This window comes from Fukomys damarensis, unplaced genomic scaffold, assembly GCF_012274545.1.
Source record: "Fukomys damarensis isolate Sample0158 unplaced genomic scaffold, DMR_v1.0_HiC HiC_scaffold_13, whole genome shotgun sequence".
Lineage (NCBI taxonomy): Eukaryota > Metazoa > Chordata > Mammalia > Rodentia > Bathyergidae > Fukomys > Fukomys damarensis.
In genome coordinates, this window is record NW_022900925.1 from 15407610 (window position 1) to 15424819 (window position 17210).

Consider the following 17210-nt stretch of genomic DNA (forward strand, 5'->3'; position numbering starts at 1 on the left):
CTGACCTGGAACTCACTATGTAGCCCAGGCTGGTCTTGAACTCACAGGGATCCTCCTGCTTCAGCCTCCTGGAGTGCTGGGATTGCAGGGCGTGTGCCACCACACCCAGCTTCAGCTATGGACTCTTTAAATCCTTCTGTTCCAGCCTCCCAATGCTGGGATTACATGGTTCAGCCATCAAGCCCTACTAAGAAGTATATTTCCCCTTAACTGTCTAGTAAGTGAGCTGTAGGGAACCTTATTTGGTAATCAGATATATGTGTGTGTGTGTGTGTGTGTGTGTGTGTGTGTGTGTGTGTATTTGTACTGGGATTGAACCCCCAGCCCTTCACACTGAGCTATGTTGCCACTCCCACCCCTTTTTTATTTTGAGATGGGGTCCCTTGCTGGACTCAAACTTGGGGTCCTCCTGTCTCATGTTGTCCTGGGTTTTCTTTTTCCCTTAGACTAAGTAGCCACTTCTCCATATGAGACAGATTATGACCTTACATTATTTCCTTTTTTTTTTTATACTCTATCGTAGATAAATCAAGACTTCTAGATTATAATTAATACCAGGTTCTCACACTGTCTTCAGATGACTTTTTTACTACTGGGGATTGATCCCTAGGCAAGCACTTTATGGCACTATGCTACTTCCCTGGACCGTTTTTTTTTTTTTTTTTTTTTTTTTTTTTTTTTTTTTTTTTTTTTTTTTAGAGTTACATCTCCAGAGACAAGATCTTGCTAAGTTGCCCAGACTGGAAATGGGAAGAAAATATTGATGAGATGGGTAAAAAGGGAGGGGGGAATGGGGGAAAGGAAGAATAGGAAAAAATGGAAACAAAGCTTTTCTATATGGAGGGGGGTAGAGAAAAAAAGCAAGGTACATTATGTACTGGTAGAAATTTCCTATGATGAATGTTACCATTGTGTGTATAAAATGTACCAATAAATATTTTGCTAAAAAAGAAACTTGGAAAAAATTGTCCAGGCTGACCTCTCATTTGTCATCCTCCTGCCTCAGCTTCTGAGTAGATTCTGAATTATAGGTATGCACCACTGTGCTAGACCCTTGACTTTTGTATTAGGACATATTATTGGTTGTCCTTTAGTTATAGGGTACCTTGCTCGGTTCATGAACTTAATTCTTTCCTGGTTGCAAGCCAAGTTAGTTACAAACCAAATCAAATTTCCCCATAAGATCAATGTTGCACCTAACCATTAAATTTTTTTTGAGACAGGGTCTCACTATGTAGTCAAGACTGACCTTGAACTCACTATGTAGCCCAGGCTGGTCTTGAACTCACAGCGATTCTGCTGCCTCAGCCTCCTGAGTGCTGGGATTACAGGTGTGCACCACCACGCCCGGCACCATTTGATTGGGTTCACTTCCAATTTGGTTTGCAACCGGAATCATGACAAGAGTTTTTGTTAATCCTGTACCATGTATGGGATGAAAAATCATATTATCGAATATTTATATAATGTCTCTGTAGATATTGTAGCCTTCTTAGTTGCAAATCATCTGTTTAGGCATTTTTGGTGAACTAGTAACATAGGGCACACAATAAATGTTTCTGTAATTGTATATTTAATGAACAAATCTCAGCTCTTCAAATAATTGAATCTTAGAGAGTTTAGGAACAGGTAAAATTTCCCATTAAATAAAATGGGCTGCAGTAAGGAGGTCTGTTCAAATTGTCCAGAAAAGAATATCTGTCTTTATTGGGGAGTGAGGAGAGGCCTTACACAGATTTCACTTTCCTAGGATGTAGTCAAGCCCATTAAAATGTCAGTCTCTTAATAGTTCATCCTAGCCTTTTGATTCTTTTCATCAAATTCGGTACTGTGTGTCTTTTGTATCATTAAATACTTAATGTTCTTCTGGAAATACAGAGTTGGAGATACAGTTCATAGTTACTGGTGATTTGAATTGTGTAAGCCAAGGAAGTTATCAAGATATGACAGATATGAAGAAGTAGTTAATGAAGACCTTGATTCACATGAGGAAGAAAACAGTAATGTAAATAAATATTTGACTAGTCAAAATGATACAAAATGGTCTTGTATACCTGAATGATCCAACATTAGAATTAGGTCAGGTACAGGTGTGTATCACCATGCCTGGTTCCTATTTCAAAAAGTATTTCAAAAAGTAACCCAAATGTCACATTTGACAATTGATTCTTTTTTGAGGTGGGTTTACTGGGAATCAAACTCAGGACCTTGTGCTTGCAAGGCTGGTGGTGGTGGAATCACTGACCTAAATTCCTGGCCCTGACAGTAGATTCTTGAGGTGTATTCATTGATGTTATTTTTGTTAAAAGAACAGTTGACCAGTACAGGAACTGTTTGTAAGAACAAAGCTGAGGTTCCTGCAAACGTGTTGCAAGTTCTCAAGAGAGAAATGTATAATTCAATCTTTGGATTTCGGAAAGATATAACGTTGGCCTCCTAATATGGTGAAGAAAAACAATGTATTGTTAACTGTCAACATTACACCATAATGATAAACTTGATAGTGCAAGTGGGCATCGTGGTCCATTCCTATAATCCCAGCCCTCCAGAGGCTGAGGCTACAGGATCCTGTGAGTTCATGATTAGCCTCTGCTTACATCGTGAGTTCCAGAATAGTTTTGGCTATATAGGAAGACTCTTCAAAACGAAAAGGTGAATAGTGAATCCTTAACACAAAGCCCAAAATGGTAACATTTTACAACAAAATGAAAGGTGGAGTAGATGTTGATGAATTATGAAGCAACTATGATGTTACTTGAAACACAAAGCATTAACAAATGGTTGTTTTGCTGGGTCCTAAACATGTCAAGCATAAATAATTTCATAGTTTACAAAGAAAACAAGGACAAAATATCATGGAAAAATTTTTGAGGATTGGGACTGGAACTGATAAATGATCCATTATAAAAGAGGAAGAACAATACGTGTCTGCCAAAAGAACTCCTTTGAGAACAAAAAAAAAAATTTCTGGAAAAAGATAGGTGAAACATCACAAGAACCTCTTAAGACCAGAAGGATGTCAAGTATGTCCTACCAAAGAACACAGAAAAACAACATGTGCTGTCAGTGTAAGCAGTACTTGCATATGGAACATGCTGTTCTCATGTGTGAAATTTGTCTTTGGTGTGATAATAGTGAAGTAAAAATTATTTCTGGTAGAGTTTTTGTATTGTTGCTATAGTTCACATAGGAATTTATTTCTGCTATTATTTATTTTTTTGGTATTGGGGATCAATGTCGGGATCTTGAGCATGTGAAGTAGGCAGCTCAGTAGCACTGAGCTAAATCCCCAGCCCCTTTGCTGTTATTTTTTAGATCTTGTAAGCAGATAAATAGTTGGTGTTAATGTTGATTTTTTTCTATATACATTATATATTTAAAATTTAATATTTTATTGACACTTTCCTGTTAAATACAATTAATAAAACTCAAAATTAATAATTCATCAATAGAAATAGTCTGAAAACATAACCATGGGTGTTGCATACCCCCCATACAGCACCTTTTCTAAAATTTGCTTCACGTGTAAGCCAGTGGTTTTTAGGAACTATAGAATTGAGCTTTTTGGTTAATTTGTCAGTTTGCCTACCAAAAACCCTTTCAAGTTGGTTGGGGGGAGGGGCTACTGCTTTATAATACTTAAAAGGACTGTTGAAACTCAGCACTTATTTTCCCAGCTGGTAAAGACAGTTCACTGGGATGTTGGTGTGGAGATAATGGGGTCATGAGTATTAAGCTTTCTAGAGATAATGGTCTGAAACTTAACCACTAGGAGGAAAAATGTTTTAATACATTCATGAGGGGGCCATACATGCATGACTGTCCGTTCGAGTGGCTTGTACCACTTGATCAGACTGTCTTATGTGGCCTGAAGGGGCAGTCATGCATGAACCACCGGTGGCTCAAGCTAGCAGTGGAAATGTGTTAGGCAGAAGTGGACCACATTTTAATTTAGTAAACCTGTGCCTCTGATAGTCATTAAAACCAATTTTATTTGCTCTTTCCTCCCTCCTTCCCACCCATCTTTTCTTGTTTTCCCTCCTACCTTTTCTTTTCTTCCCTCCTTCCCTTTCCACCCTCACATGTGCTATTGCAAGTGCTGTATCCATGAGTTTTAACTCTCACCCCCTTGCCTCTGTTGTGGGGGTGTTTATATGTGAGTTATTGGGAATCAATCCCAAGGCCTTACCCTGGTTGGAAAATGCTCTACTACTGAGGTGTGTCCCTGGCTCTCACGTTTGTTATAAAAACAAAGGGATTGCCATTTATGGGTGAGTTCAAATTCAAATCTGAAACAGTGTGATTAAATCAAAGTACAAAATTCTGGAGTTGTATGGCCTGGGTCATATTTCAATGAATTTGTGATTTTCAGCAAGTTTAATTTCCACATTCTTTAATATCTTTGTATAAAATGGAGATGAAGTGGTTCTGCTGCCTACCTCGAAAGAGCAAGGTCCTGAGTTCGATCTCTGGTACCAAAAGGAAAAAAAAATGGAGATGATACTGTTAGTTACTCATTTCTTTTTTTTAAAAGCTGTTTCATTTATTATTTAGTCAAGTCAGTATGCTTATGCTGAAAATGGAGATGAATTTTTTCAATTTTTCAAAACAAATTTTGTTTGGTACCAGGGATCAATCTTGGGACCTTGTGTTTAGGCAGTGGAACCATTGAGCTACATCCCTAGCCCTCAGTTGCATTCATTCATTCATTCGTTTGGTACCGGGGATTGAACTTGGGTCCTTGAGCTTGTGAGGCAAGTGGCAGAACCACTGAGCTAAATCCCTGGCCCTATTTATTTTTTAAAAAAATTTATTTATTGCTTGGTAACAGGGATCTAACTCGGGATTTTTGAGTTTGTGAAGCAGGCAGCAGAACCACTGAGCTACATTCCTGGCCCAGTTGCTTTTAAAAAAGTAAATAGTAATTAATGAATTTACTGTTTACTCAAAGTCATCTACATTTAAGATGAAAATCTTTGGGCCGGAGATGTAACTTAGTAGTTCCACTGCCTGCCTCACAAGCTCAACGTTCCCAGTTTGATCCCTAAACTAAAAAAGGGGGGAGGGGATGAGAATCTTTGCCAATAAAAAGGCGCTCCTCGAAATCATGGATGGTATTATGAAGAATTGCATTCTCTTTGTTTTTATGTTGAAGATGTTGAAGCTTCCTTCTGTAGATAGTCTGTGGGGAAATAGTAGCATCTGGATGTGATTTTGATTGTCTGAACTCCTGCTAGTTTGGTTTTGGTATCACACTCCAGCTGTAGTTTATTTCATTTTGCTTTTCTTTCTTGAGTTATTAATTTTGCATTTAACTCTGAAGTTTCCATCTCCTTTTTATTAGATCTTTGTACGTTTCTTCAGCTTTTTTCTGCATCTCTTGATAAAGTTTGCTTATTTCTACCTTGTTTTTTCTTTGATTTTCATTTCATGTACACGTTTGCTAACACTACTCTTATATTCCTATTAGTGAGATTTTAGCTTTTCCCTTGCCATATCAGCATTTCTTTTTAGTTGTTCATTTTCACCTTGCAAATTGTGTATCATATCATGAAGAGCAGCACATTCTTTTTTAATTGAAGCTTCCTTTGTTTGCATTACTTTTAGTAAACAGGTACTCTTTTCCAACTGAATTTCCAGTATGTTATTTCCACTGTTTTCTGTCATTCCCTTCCCCTCTCCCTCTCCCCCTCCTTCTCCCCCTCTCTTCCTCTCCCTCTCCTCCTCTCCCTCCTGCTCCCCTCTCCCTTCTCCCTCCCTCCCTCCCCCTCTTCCCTACTGGGGATTGAACTTGTGGCCTTGTGCCTTTGTGCTTGTAAGGCAGGTGGGCAGAATCAACTGAGCGCCTTTCATTTTCTTTTCTGTGAGGAACCCTTTATAAGTTTGTCAGTATTTACACTGCTGATCTTTTTTGTACATTCTTCCCTACTTTGTTGTTGTTGTTGTTGTTTTCCCCCTTTGATCCATGCTTGAATTGCTGTTCCTGGTTTCCCAGTGTGTCTCCTTGTTACTTGTTTCAAAGGACTTTATGATAAGGTTGAATTCATTAATGTGTGTTGAACATTTGGAGCAGTAATAATTCATTTGTGAATAGGTTTGAATGAGTCTAAATGTTTCAGAAAGAAAAATCAAGAATGAAAGCTAAATTAAAACCAAAGGGAAAGCTATTTGATTCTCCTGGCAGTAATACATAGAGATGTCCCAGACCCAAGCTTGTTCCATGTAGTGGTTGTCTTGTCACTGGACAGTTTCTGGGGGAGCAAAGAAGAAATTGGGGACCTCAGCTTGTCCTATTGAGTAGGTTCTTTTTGTTTTTTTTTTTTAAACAGGGTCTCACTGTGCCCTTGAACTCACTGTATAGCCCGGGCTGGCCTCGGAAAAACTTGAGGTAGTCCTAGTGCCTCAGCTTCCTGAGTCCTGAGATTACAATTGTGCGCCACCCATGCCTGGCTCTGAGTAGGTAGACTCATCACAGAAAAAGAGTTTTCAGGGCCCATCAGTGAAAGGCATAGAATGTCTTATCAGGCAGAAAAGAAGTATGCAGAATTGGGATATATGTGTGTGGTCTTGAGATGTTTTTAAGGATCAGGAATCTAAGGTTTTGTGCAAAATGTTCTTCAAACCTTTGGAACCTGTTTATCTTAAATTCAGGTTACTGCCCTTTACCTTATCAACTAGGTGAATTTATGAACTTATGCTCTCTGAGGGATTTGGATGGGGTGGTCCTGGTGGATGCCCCACCCCCAAAGCAGGATATGAGCCTATGGAGTAAGGATAAGCATTTGGGTAACCTCAAGTTGCAGTCTTCCTAAAAGTACAATTTTTAAATTATGTGTTTCCTTATCTCCTTTCTTTTTTTTTGAGACAGGGTCTCACTATGTAGTTGAGACTGACCTGCAACTCACTATGTAGCTCAGGCTGGTCTCGAACTCACAGCAGTCCTCCTACCTCAGTCTCCCCAGTGTTGGATTACAGGCATGCACCACCACACCCGGCTCTTCTTTTTGTTTTTTTGAGACAGGTTCTCACTATGTTGAGACTGACCTGGAACTCATTATGTAGCCCAGGCTGGTCTGAACTCACAGCGATCCTCTTGCCTCAGCCTCCCGAGTGCTGGGATTACAGGTGTGTGCCACCACGCTTGGCTACTTTAGTATGTTTTAAACATGTTTTTGGTTTTGTGGGGATCTGAGTGTTGCAGGATTTTTACAGCAGTGGTGATTTTTAGTCGGTCACTCCACTGCCCCTACATTGTCAAAAGTCTCAGAAAGCCTGGGCATGGTGGCACACCTCTAATGAGTTGTGGGTTCGTGGCCAGCCTGAACAACATACCAAGACCTGTCTCCGAAAGGTAGGGGAGGGTGTAGCTCAGCAGCACCATTGTCTGCCTTTTACTGTTAAAAGGCCCTGAATTTGATCCTTGTACCCCACAAATCTCAAAATAGATTTTATTACACAAACCTCGTGTAACCCACTTCCCCTTATAACCATAATTACTGATAGGATTATTTATTTATTTTTGAGAGAAGGTCTTGCTATGCAGTTCAGGCTGGCCTTAAACTCCCTGCAATCCTCCTTCTGTCTCAGCCTTTGCTGGGTGCTGAGATTACAGGCATATAAACCATCATGTCGGCTGTATCACATTGAAAAAATACTTGCTGTAAAGAAAATGTCATGAAATGATAATTGTGCTGAGGAATTTTATGTGAATATAATAGTTGGTGTTAGTCTTGTGTTGATGGAGGTCTTTCTTTCTTTATTTCAAGACTTTGTGCACCAGTGAACTAAATCCTTGGCCTGTGATGGAGGTTTTAACAACATCGTTGATCTGGAACATGAGATAAATCAGCTTTCCTTTATGGTTTTGGGATACAATATAGTTAGGGTTGCTTCTGTTGCTGGTGTTAGAAGGGTAATAATGACATTCATGTTATCTTAAGAATGTTTTATTTTAATCAGAATTTGTTCTAATTGACACAAAGGACTGGCTGTAGACATTTGGGAGAAGAGGGAGGTACTGTGTTTTTTTTTTTTTTTTTTTTTTTTTTTTTTTTTTTGTACCAGGTATCGAACTTGGGACCTTGCCTCTGCAAGGCAGGCGGCAGAACCACTGAGCTAAATTTACCCTGGCCCTAGGTACTATTTCTTAATCTAATATCTAAAGGAATGGGGAACTGGGGACAGTGGGGAATGCCTGTAATGCTAGGATGTGGGCTGATGCAGAAGGATTACAAGTTCATGTCCTGACGGGGCAATTTAGCAAGATCTTTTGTCAAAATAAAAAGCGCTGGGAATGTAGCTCAGTGGGCAGGCCTTGGATCCAATCCCCATACCACAAACAAATAAAAGTGGAAAAATTCCTGAAGGAGTGAAGAAGAGTTCATTGGAATCTTAGAAATCAATAACTCATGTCATTCATTTAAAAATCAAGTTAATGTGTTGGTTGGCTGGAAGTTCTACCAACCTACACTTAAGAGTCCTGCAATCCCAGCACTTGGGAGACTGAGGCAGGAGAATTGCCATAAATTGGAGGCCAGCCTGGGTGAATTCAAGGACAGTCTGAACTACCGAACAAGACCCAGACTCAAAAAACACACAAAAAATGTTGGTTAAATAATGGGCAGAATATTTCATTAAGCATTTCTCCAAAATAAGTGGCTAATAATTTGACATGTGAAAAAAATATGTAACATCATTCATTAGACTTCAAGGAAACACAGATCAAAACCATAATTAGAGGTTGGGATGAAGCTTAGTAGTAGAGTGCTGGATGAGGCCCAAGTTAAATTCCCAGCTCCCCAACCCCCACCTTCTCTTTAGTTTAAAAAATAATGCAGGAAGATCGATCACCAATTTGAGGCCATCGTGGACAATGTAGTGAGATCCTGTCTCAAAAAGTGTTGGGGATGTACCTCACTGGTAGAGTGTCACTGTGTTCAATCCCCAGTATGGGGAGGGGAGCTTTGATGAAGATGTGGAAAGATTATCATCTCCTATGTTACTGGTAAGAATAAATGGTCTGGCTTTGTAGAAAACAGTTTGACATGTTCTTCCTCCATATGACTCTGAAGCTCCATCATGCTTATATATGTACTTGGGAACTGAGAATATATACCTACACACACTTCATGAATGTTCATAGCAGCATTATTCATGACGGCCACAAAGTGAAAACAACCCAAGCATCCCATAAACTTAACAAATACTTAAGTAGAATGTCTGTTCATGTAATGAGGAAGTACTGATACACTGAAACATGCTTGATAAAAGAAGCCAGTCACCAGAGGTCACCACATGGTTCTATTTACATGAAATGTCTAGAATAGGCATCTATAGAGAATGAAAGTACATTGGTGGTCTGGAGTTGGGTTTTGAGATTCATAGCTGTAACTGCTAATGGGGTTTGGACCTTTTTCAAACATATGAAAATGCTCTAAAATAGATTGTGATGATTGTATAATCTTGTGAATATACTAAAAACCATTGACATACACTAAATGGGTGAATTGTTAGGAATGTGTATTGTATACCCATAAAGCTATTACTTAATGAAAGGATAAGTATTCCTGTAGTTTTTCCACAGCCCTCTGTGCATTGTTTTGTTGATGTGTGAACAAAGTAGTCACCTAGTTGAATCTAGAATAGTAGATGTTTCATGGAGTATTTTAAGTATATTTGCCCCTTGAATTATAAAAAATATTTGTTGAGCATGCTACCCTACACCTGTAAGAACAGCACCTCTGGGAGGCTGAGACAGGAGGATTGAGAGTTAGGAGCCCACCTAGGCAATTTAGCAAGATGCTGTCTCCCAAAGGGGGATTGTGTGGCTCACTGAAAAGGCCCTAGGTTCAACCCCCAATGTGTCTGCGGGAGTTTCTTGGCTAACATGTAACTCATTGGTAAAAGGTTTGCCTAGCATGTTGGAGGCCCTCAGTTTAATCCTCAGCACCAAAGTTCATTGTTGAAAATTTGTAAAACACATCAAAGTGAAGGAAAAAAATAATTTTCAGTAGTACTGAGGAATTGCTACAGTTTTTGTAATATTGGGTAGTTGTGTCTAATTTTTAGCACTGTGCAAAACCAGATGTAGTGGTATTAATTTGGTGTATTGGGGTTGATTTATGAATATTTTATGACCATTTTAGAAATTTGCTTTACTTGTCCTCAAGCTTTTTTTTTTTTTTTTTTTTTTTTTTTTTTTGAGTTTATTGGTACATTTAGGGATACAGTACAGTTTCCAAGCTTTTCTTCACATTATAATCACCTATAAAGCCAATGACAAGGTTATATCCATATCAACTGAATCAGAATGCCGGGATGTCAGACTCAACTTGCGCTAATGTTTGGGAGCCCTTGGGACTAAACAAGGCTTCACCCTGGTTCAGGCTGGCTTTGAACTATGTAGCCAAGGGTGGCCTTGAGCTCATGGCAATCCTCCTGCCTCAGCCTCCCAAGTGCTGGGATTATAGTGGTACACTATTATACTGGGATGACTTGTTGGTTTTTGAAAGTATAAACTAGTTTGGAAATTGAGTTTCTCTGTTATTTCTAAATTCAGACTTTTTGTTTGTTTGTGTCTTGCTACATAATCCATGCTGGCCTTCAGTTTTACTAAGCCCAGGCTGGCCTTGAGCTCAAGCTCAAAGGTATCCTCTTGCCAGGTGTGATGGTGCACACCTGTAATTCCAGCACTTTAGGATCTGCACAAATTTGAGGCCAGCCTGAATGACATAGCGAGATCCTGTCTTAAAAATAATGATTAAAAAAAATGTCCTTCTGGCTCAACCCTTCTGAGTGCTGGGATTGCAAGTGTGTGGCTAGGATTTCAAGTGTGTGCTACCCACACCTAGCCTCAGCCTTTGTTCAAGACTAGTTTAGACCAACTTGTGCATCCTTCAGCTATACACTTGGTGAATGAATTGCATATTCAGCAGTCAGCTTTTCTGAATTATAATTTGTTAATAGAATTCCACTTTTGCAGTGCAGTTCAGTGAATAATGCATGTGGTTGTGTTACCACAGTTGGACGGTTTTGTGATAGTCTTATTATGCTGGTTTTGAAGTTTCTGTTACCTGATATAAATGGAATCATGTACTCTTGCCTGGCTTTTTTCACCTAACATTTTTGAGGTTTGACCATGTTTGTGTCAGTAATTCCCTTTTATTTTTGTAGTGTTATATGTATACTACAGTTTTTATTCATTTTTCACTCTTTATGGATATCGTAGTTATTTGTACATTTTGTTATTAAAATAGCTGTGAATACGTAATAAAAGTTCTTGTGCAAATATTTCATTTCTCATGAGTAATAACCTAGGACTGGTTGTTGATTCATATGGTGTATTAAAGAAATTCTGTGATTCTTTTCTAAGGAGATTTTTCAGGTTTTTAATACCTCTTAATTTTGTTGAATTGCTGAGGGGGGGTGATCTTTGACAAATTTTTCTTGGGTTGCATATTTGGAGTACTCTTTTGTGTTACGGGAATTGAGCTCAGGACCTTGCACTTTCAAAGCAGGCTTGGCCCCCTGAGCTGAGTCCCCCTTAAGGAAATTTGTTGTTGGTGTTGGACCCAGGAATAGAACTCAGGACCTTAAACTTGCCAGAGAGCCGTGGTACCACTGACGTATATACATCCCCTGCCACTGACCTATACATTCCCAGTCCGCATATTTGGAGAACACTTAAATTAGCATACCATGACCTAAAGTAGTAAAGTCAGTGTCTGCATGCTGTGTGTCTTATTTATATTTATTTATATATATATATAGATAGATAGATAGATAGATATATCTATATATAGATATATAGATATATATATAGATATATATTGGTACTGGGGATTGAACTCAGGTCCTTGCGCTTGCAAGGCAGGCCACCGAACCGCAGAGCTAAATCCCCGGCCCCTCGTGTGTTTTAAAGCATGCATATGTTTTGGGTGTTCATGTATGTTAAGGATGCTTATTAAAATGCAGATTGTTGGGTCTCATGATCAAAGATTATGAATAAACAGTTAACTGTGTAAAAATGCATTGAGTACCTGGAATCAAGGCCTAGAGCTTGCCAGGCAGGTGTGGCACCACTAAGCTAAATCCCTGGCCCCATTAAGTGACCCCCCCCCCGAGTTTGTTGGTACTTTCTAAGTGTGCAGTACAGTTACATTCATCATAGGAATCTTGTACCTTTACATGACAAGATATTGGCTTTCATTTTTTCCCCCATACTAAGAGATTTCTCAAAACAGTTTTGGCCAGGCATGGTGGCACACACCTGTAATACCAGCACTTGGGAGGCTGAGGCAGGAGAATCACTGTGAGTTCAAGACCAGTCTGGACTACATAGTGAGTTCCATGTCAATCTGAACTACATAGTGAGACCCTGTCTCAAAAAAAAAAAAAGTTTTTGTTAATATATTTAGTCAGTGTTTGAGTTATTTCTGGATCTTTTCTTTTACATGCTGTTGGATTTGTATTCTTCGCTGTGCTCTAATAGCCTAAAGATCCTGGCTGCTTTCTTTGTTTGCCACCTAGTGGCAACAAATAGTAACTATCGGAAGTTTAACCAGTGAATGAATTCATTAGTGGATCTTCTTAATTCATTAGTAGACTCTTCTGAAAGGGAGGGATAGAAACATCTAGTTTTTGCTTGTAGCTGTGCTCATTATATATTTGTTGTATGAATAAATCCCTTTTCCTCCTATGACTTTAGATTTTGGAAAAATTATTTATTTTGTATTTATTTGTAGGGCAGCACATTTTAGAGACTCAATTTTTAAGCTTTTTCTCGAACTGCCAGCTCAATTACTTTGGAGAATGGGTGGGTGTGTATTCCTAGTGCTCTTATTTAATCTGAAAGAGATGATCTAGACCAGTGGTGGTGAACCTATGTTATATGTGCTGCTCAGGGCTCTTTGTATCATTGAAGGCTCTAAAAAGTTCACCATCACTGTTCTAAACCATAATACAAATTATACTTGCTTGCGTATAACTTATATTTTGCTTTATCCTGTGGGCTCAGTTTCATTTCTTTTCTTTTGGTACGGGGATCAAACTTGGGACCTTGTGCTTGCAAGGCAGGTGGCATAAATCCTCAGCCCTTAGTTTCATTTCTTTTACGTGTTTTCGCCTCACGTTTGTTTTTATGATTGTGAAGTTATTTTTGTTAAAATTCTGTTTTGGGTGGGGCTAGGGATTAAATCCAGACCCACGTGCTGTACTACTGAGCTACACCTCCAGCCTCTATTTCTGTTAAAAATTGTATCTTGTTTTCTTTTAGCTTGGTGGGGAGAAAAATAGGAATATGTTGACAAAACTCTTTTAAGTTTGTACAATCTGATTTTGCTTTTTCCCATTTAGAAATGGTTGAATCAATGAAGAAAGTAGCAGGAATGGATGTGGAGCTGACAGTTGAAGAAAGAAACCTCTTATCTGTTGCATATAAAAATGTGATTGGAGCTAGAAGAGCCTCTTGGAGAATAATCAGCAGCATTGAACAGAAAGAAGAAAATAAGGGAGGAGAAGACAAACTAAAAATGATTCGAGAATATCGGCAAATGGTGAGATTATTGTATTTTAAAGGGACATGATTTTTTCTTAAATATACTTGTTAACAAAGGATTAGAGCCATTCATCTTTATGTTGGAAGTCTGTTATATAGTAATACCTTACTTCAAATGATTCTGTTTGCAATTTGGATCTCAAAAATGTTCGACAGAATTTTCCTTCTGTTCGCAAACTACATTGAGTCTGCATTGGGTGACAAACAGAACCATAGCCAAATTCCCCAAAAGGACGTCTTCCCCCAAATCATAAAACAGATTAAATTTTAAGTGAGCCAAAGTGCTGCTGTATCTGTTTAGTCCACTTTCAGTTACTGTGACGAAATACCTAAGGCTGTTAACTTAAAAAGTTTATTTTGCCTGGCAGTTTGAGAGGCTGTAGTCTATGGTCAGGTAGACCCTGGCCTCAGTGGGTGTGCTGGATGGCAGTGAAGGGAAGAGCCTTACAGAACAAGACTCTTACATCAGCAGCCAGGGAGCAAAGACAAGAGACTTCAAGGGAACATTTATTCAAGCCATGGTAGTGTCCATGTTATGGTTCTTAGGATTGAAAGAAGTGATGGGGGGAGTGTTATTACCAGAGCATGTCCTTTTTTTGCCTTTCATGTTTATAGTTTTAAAAAGTACTTCAAAGGGAAAGGAGACTTGTTTTGAGAGTTTGGTGTAAGTCTAAGGCCTACAGCTGGAAGTAATTTGGCTTTAGATATTTTCGGTCACAGCCTAGTGAAATAAGTATAGATATTTCACTAAAATGCATATAGAAAAGTATGCATTTTACATTTTAGTGAATTTTCATCTTTTTACTCACCTATATTAGAAATTATAGGCTACAGAATGTTTTAGGATAGATGTTAATAACTTTTTGACTAGATGCATTAGAGGGTAATAGTATTTTTAAATTTACTTTTGAAAATGGTGCAGGTGATTGACCTAAGGCCCTTGCACGTGGTAGGTAAGTTTTCTACCCCACTAAGTCATATTCCCAGTCCTGGAGTTAAGGTTTGATCACAGCACAGCTAGAAAACAAATTTAATTGTTGCTTTTATTGTGGCAACCATTAAACATTTCATTGATTACTTGAAGTTAACATTTTGGGCAATTTAATGAATATTTGTTACATCTGTTGTGTGTAATAGAATTTGCTAGCTATTACGGGTGTAAGTTGAAATAAATTTTTTGGGGGGTGGGTACTAGGGATTGAATTCGGGTCCTTGCGCTTGCAAGGCAGGCCACCGAAATGTAGTTATTTTTTTTAAATGGAATAGAATATGCCAGAGGACTTTGCCTTTTGTAGGGGAGGGAGTAGGGATCGAACTCCCTTAATGTTTGTGAGGCAAGCGGCAGAACCACTGAGCCAAACTTGGCTACTAATGCCAGAGGACTTTGGATACTTAAATTTGAGAATTGTTTGAAGTTGGATCATATATTATGTACACACATATATATGCATGTATATATACCACTGCTGCTCAGTGGTAGAGTTCTTGCCTGGCGTACTCAGGGTCCTTGGTTCAATCCCAAGAGCAGTGATGGTAAACTTTTTAGAGCTTTCAGTGATAAAGGCAGTGGCACATGTACCACAGGTTTGCCCTTATATTTTAGAGCCACCAAAAATGATAAATGGCCTTGAAAAGATAGGTATTAGCTCAATTTATAGATGGAAAAACAGATTCCAGATAGTTAAGTAGCATACCCACCCAGGGTCATATTTGAAGGTGGTATTGTTGGGAATAACGATACCATTACCCTCAAACAATGTTGGCATAAAGAATGTGGGTTAAGGAGAGCAACTGATAAATGAGTTCCTAAGTGATGGTGTGATGGCTCATCCCTGTGTTTAGTCTTGGGTACTTTGGAGGCTGACATAGGAGTGCAAGTACAAGGACAGGCCTCATCAACTTGGTGCAGTCTTGTTATCAATACAAATAAAGAGGGCTGAGGATGTAGCTCAGTATTCTTGGGTCCAATCTGTGTTGGGCTGTTGTAGTGTGGGGAAGAGTAAAGGAACTAAAAGGAAGTTAGAAGCCAAGTGTGGACTGTTGAAATTTTAGACTTCTAGGCTACAGCAGCACACTTAGGCTGATCAAATAAATGATGGTTAAAGAGCTATTTTGAATGAAAGGTGCCTGGTATAATACCTTGGTGAGATGGTAGAAGTAGGTCATAGATACCCAGTGAATGTGGAAAAAAAAGGCTCTGGAGATCAAATAATAATAGAAATTGAGTATGAGGTTTTGAGGAAGAGGGATCTGGAATAATGAAAACAGTCATATGCAATAGATACAGATGTAGACAAATTTAGGGCAGTCTCTACTGGAAAAGCTTCCTGTGGTATAATTTATTCAGAAGAGAGCTAGTTTTATGTAGGATAAGGATAAGATTATGGGAGAAGAGAAAGGGGAGAATTCTTTACAGTGGAAAGGAGATTGTAGAAATGAATGCTAGTAGTGTTTACATAGATCTGCAGATATTTCGTGCCATAATTAGTTGGGGATCACTACCACTGAAGTGATTGGTTATTGGAACACAGGAATGTGAGTATTGGAGACTAACTGCCTGGGTTTGAATTTTCATTCTCTCCCTTGCAGCCTGCCTTGGTTCACACTCTAGTTCTTCCTATTTTTGTGGTGCTGGGGATTGAACCGAGGCATGTGAAGCTCTACCCCCAGCCCACACCACCCTCCTGGTTTTTAAATTGGTGGACTTTGGGCAAGTACTGTATTTTAACCTTTGTTTTCCTATGTAAGTATAGTTGCTGCTTGTATTTAATAGTTAAAGAAGTTAATTCATTTAAATCCCTAGCATTTAGTAAGACAGTGTTTTAGTGTTACGTATTAGTGATTCTGTAACTGAAATTTGAGGTTACTTGTGCTGTATATGTGTATATGTTGTAAACCCTTAATGACAGTAGCATGCAGAGTGGAAAAGCACATTTTGTATAACCTGGAGACAGCCTTTCTGCTTTTGTGTCAAAAAAAGAAAAAGTAGTTTTGGAGAGAGATGGTACATTCTATTTTGAGTCTGTTCCTCAAAACCAAAGGTAGGTAGAATGTGTAATACTTTGTACAGAATTTCTAGATTTATTTAAACAGTCTGTAATTTTTCTCCTTCAGGTTGAGACCGAGCTAAAGTTAATCTGTTGTGACATTCTGGATGTACTGGACAAACACCTCATTCCAGCAGCTAACACTGGCGAGTCCAAGGTTTTCTATTATAAAATGTAGGTTCTATAGCAGGAGGTAAAATATAAGATGAAAAGTTGGCCTTCTTAAAATCATGACTTTATTTGTAGGTTCTCAACCTTTATTTAGGAATAGTTTAGGGCAAGGAATGTAGCTCAGCAGCATAGCACCTGCCTGGCAAGCATGAGGTCCTGAGTTTGATTCCTGGTTTAAAAAAAAAAAAAAAAAAGAATAGTTTCATGTTGGAAGATAAGTTACATGGAGTAAGTCTTAAAAGTTAAAAAGATTTAATACTCACTTGTAAATTCACTGGTAATGAATTAATATTGTTGCAGTGAAGGCGACCAGATTCTAATAAAAATGTATTGTATTAGCTCTTACTTTACTTGTATACTTTCTTTTGCTTTTACGGATTCTTCACCCAAAGTTACACCTATACATTACAGTGTAATCATTTTATATAGAAAAAAAA

The 17210-nt window shown here is 38.6% G+C and overlaps 1 protein-coding gene and 1 pseudogene across 1 annotated transcript in view; one reads left to right on the forward strand and one right to left on the reverse strand.

Annotated features, from left to right (window-relative positions):
* Positions 1-17210, forward strand: part of Ywhae (tyrosine 3-monooxygenase/tryptophan 5-monooxygenase activation protein epsilon) — a 51342-nt gene that overhangs the window by 20331 nt on the left and 13801 nt on the right. Inside the window, exons 2-3 of the mRNA XM_010642168.3 lie at positions 13354-13553; positions 16670-16776. Coding sequence (XP_010640470.1) covers positions 13354-13553; positions 16670-16776 — 307 coding nt within the window. The remainder of the gene's footprint in view (positions 1-13353; positions 13554-16669; positions 16777-17210) is intronic.
* Positions 5045-5696, reverse strand: LOC104875016 (annotated as a pseudogene).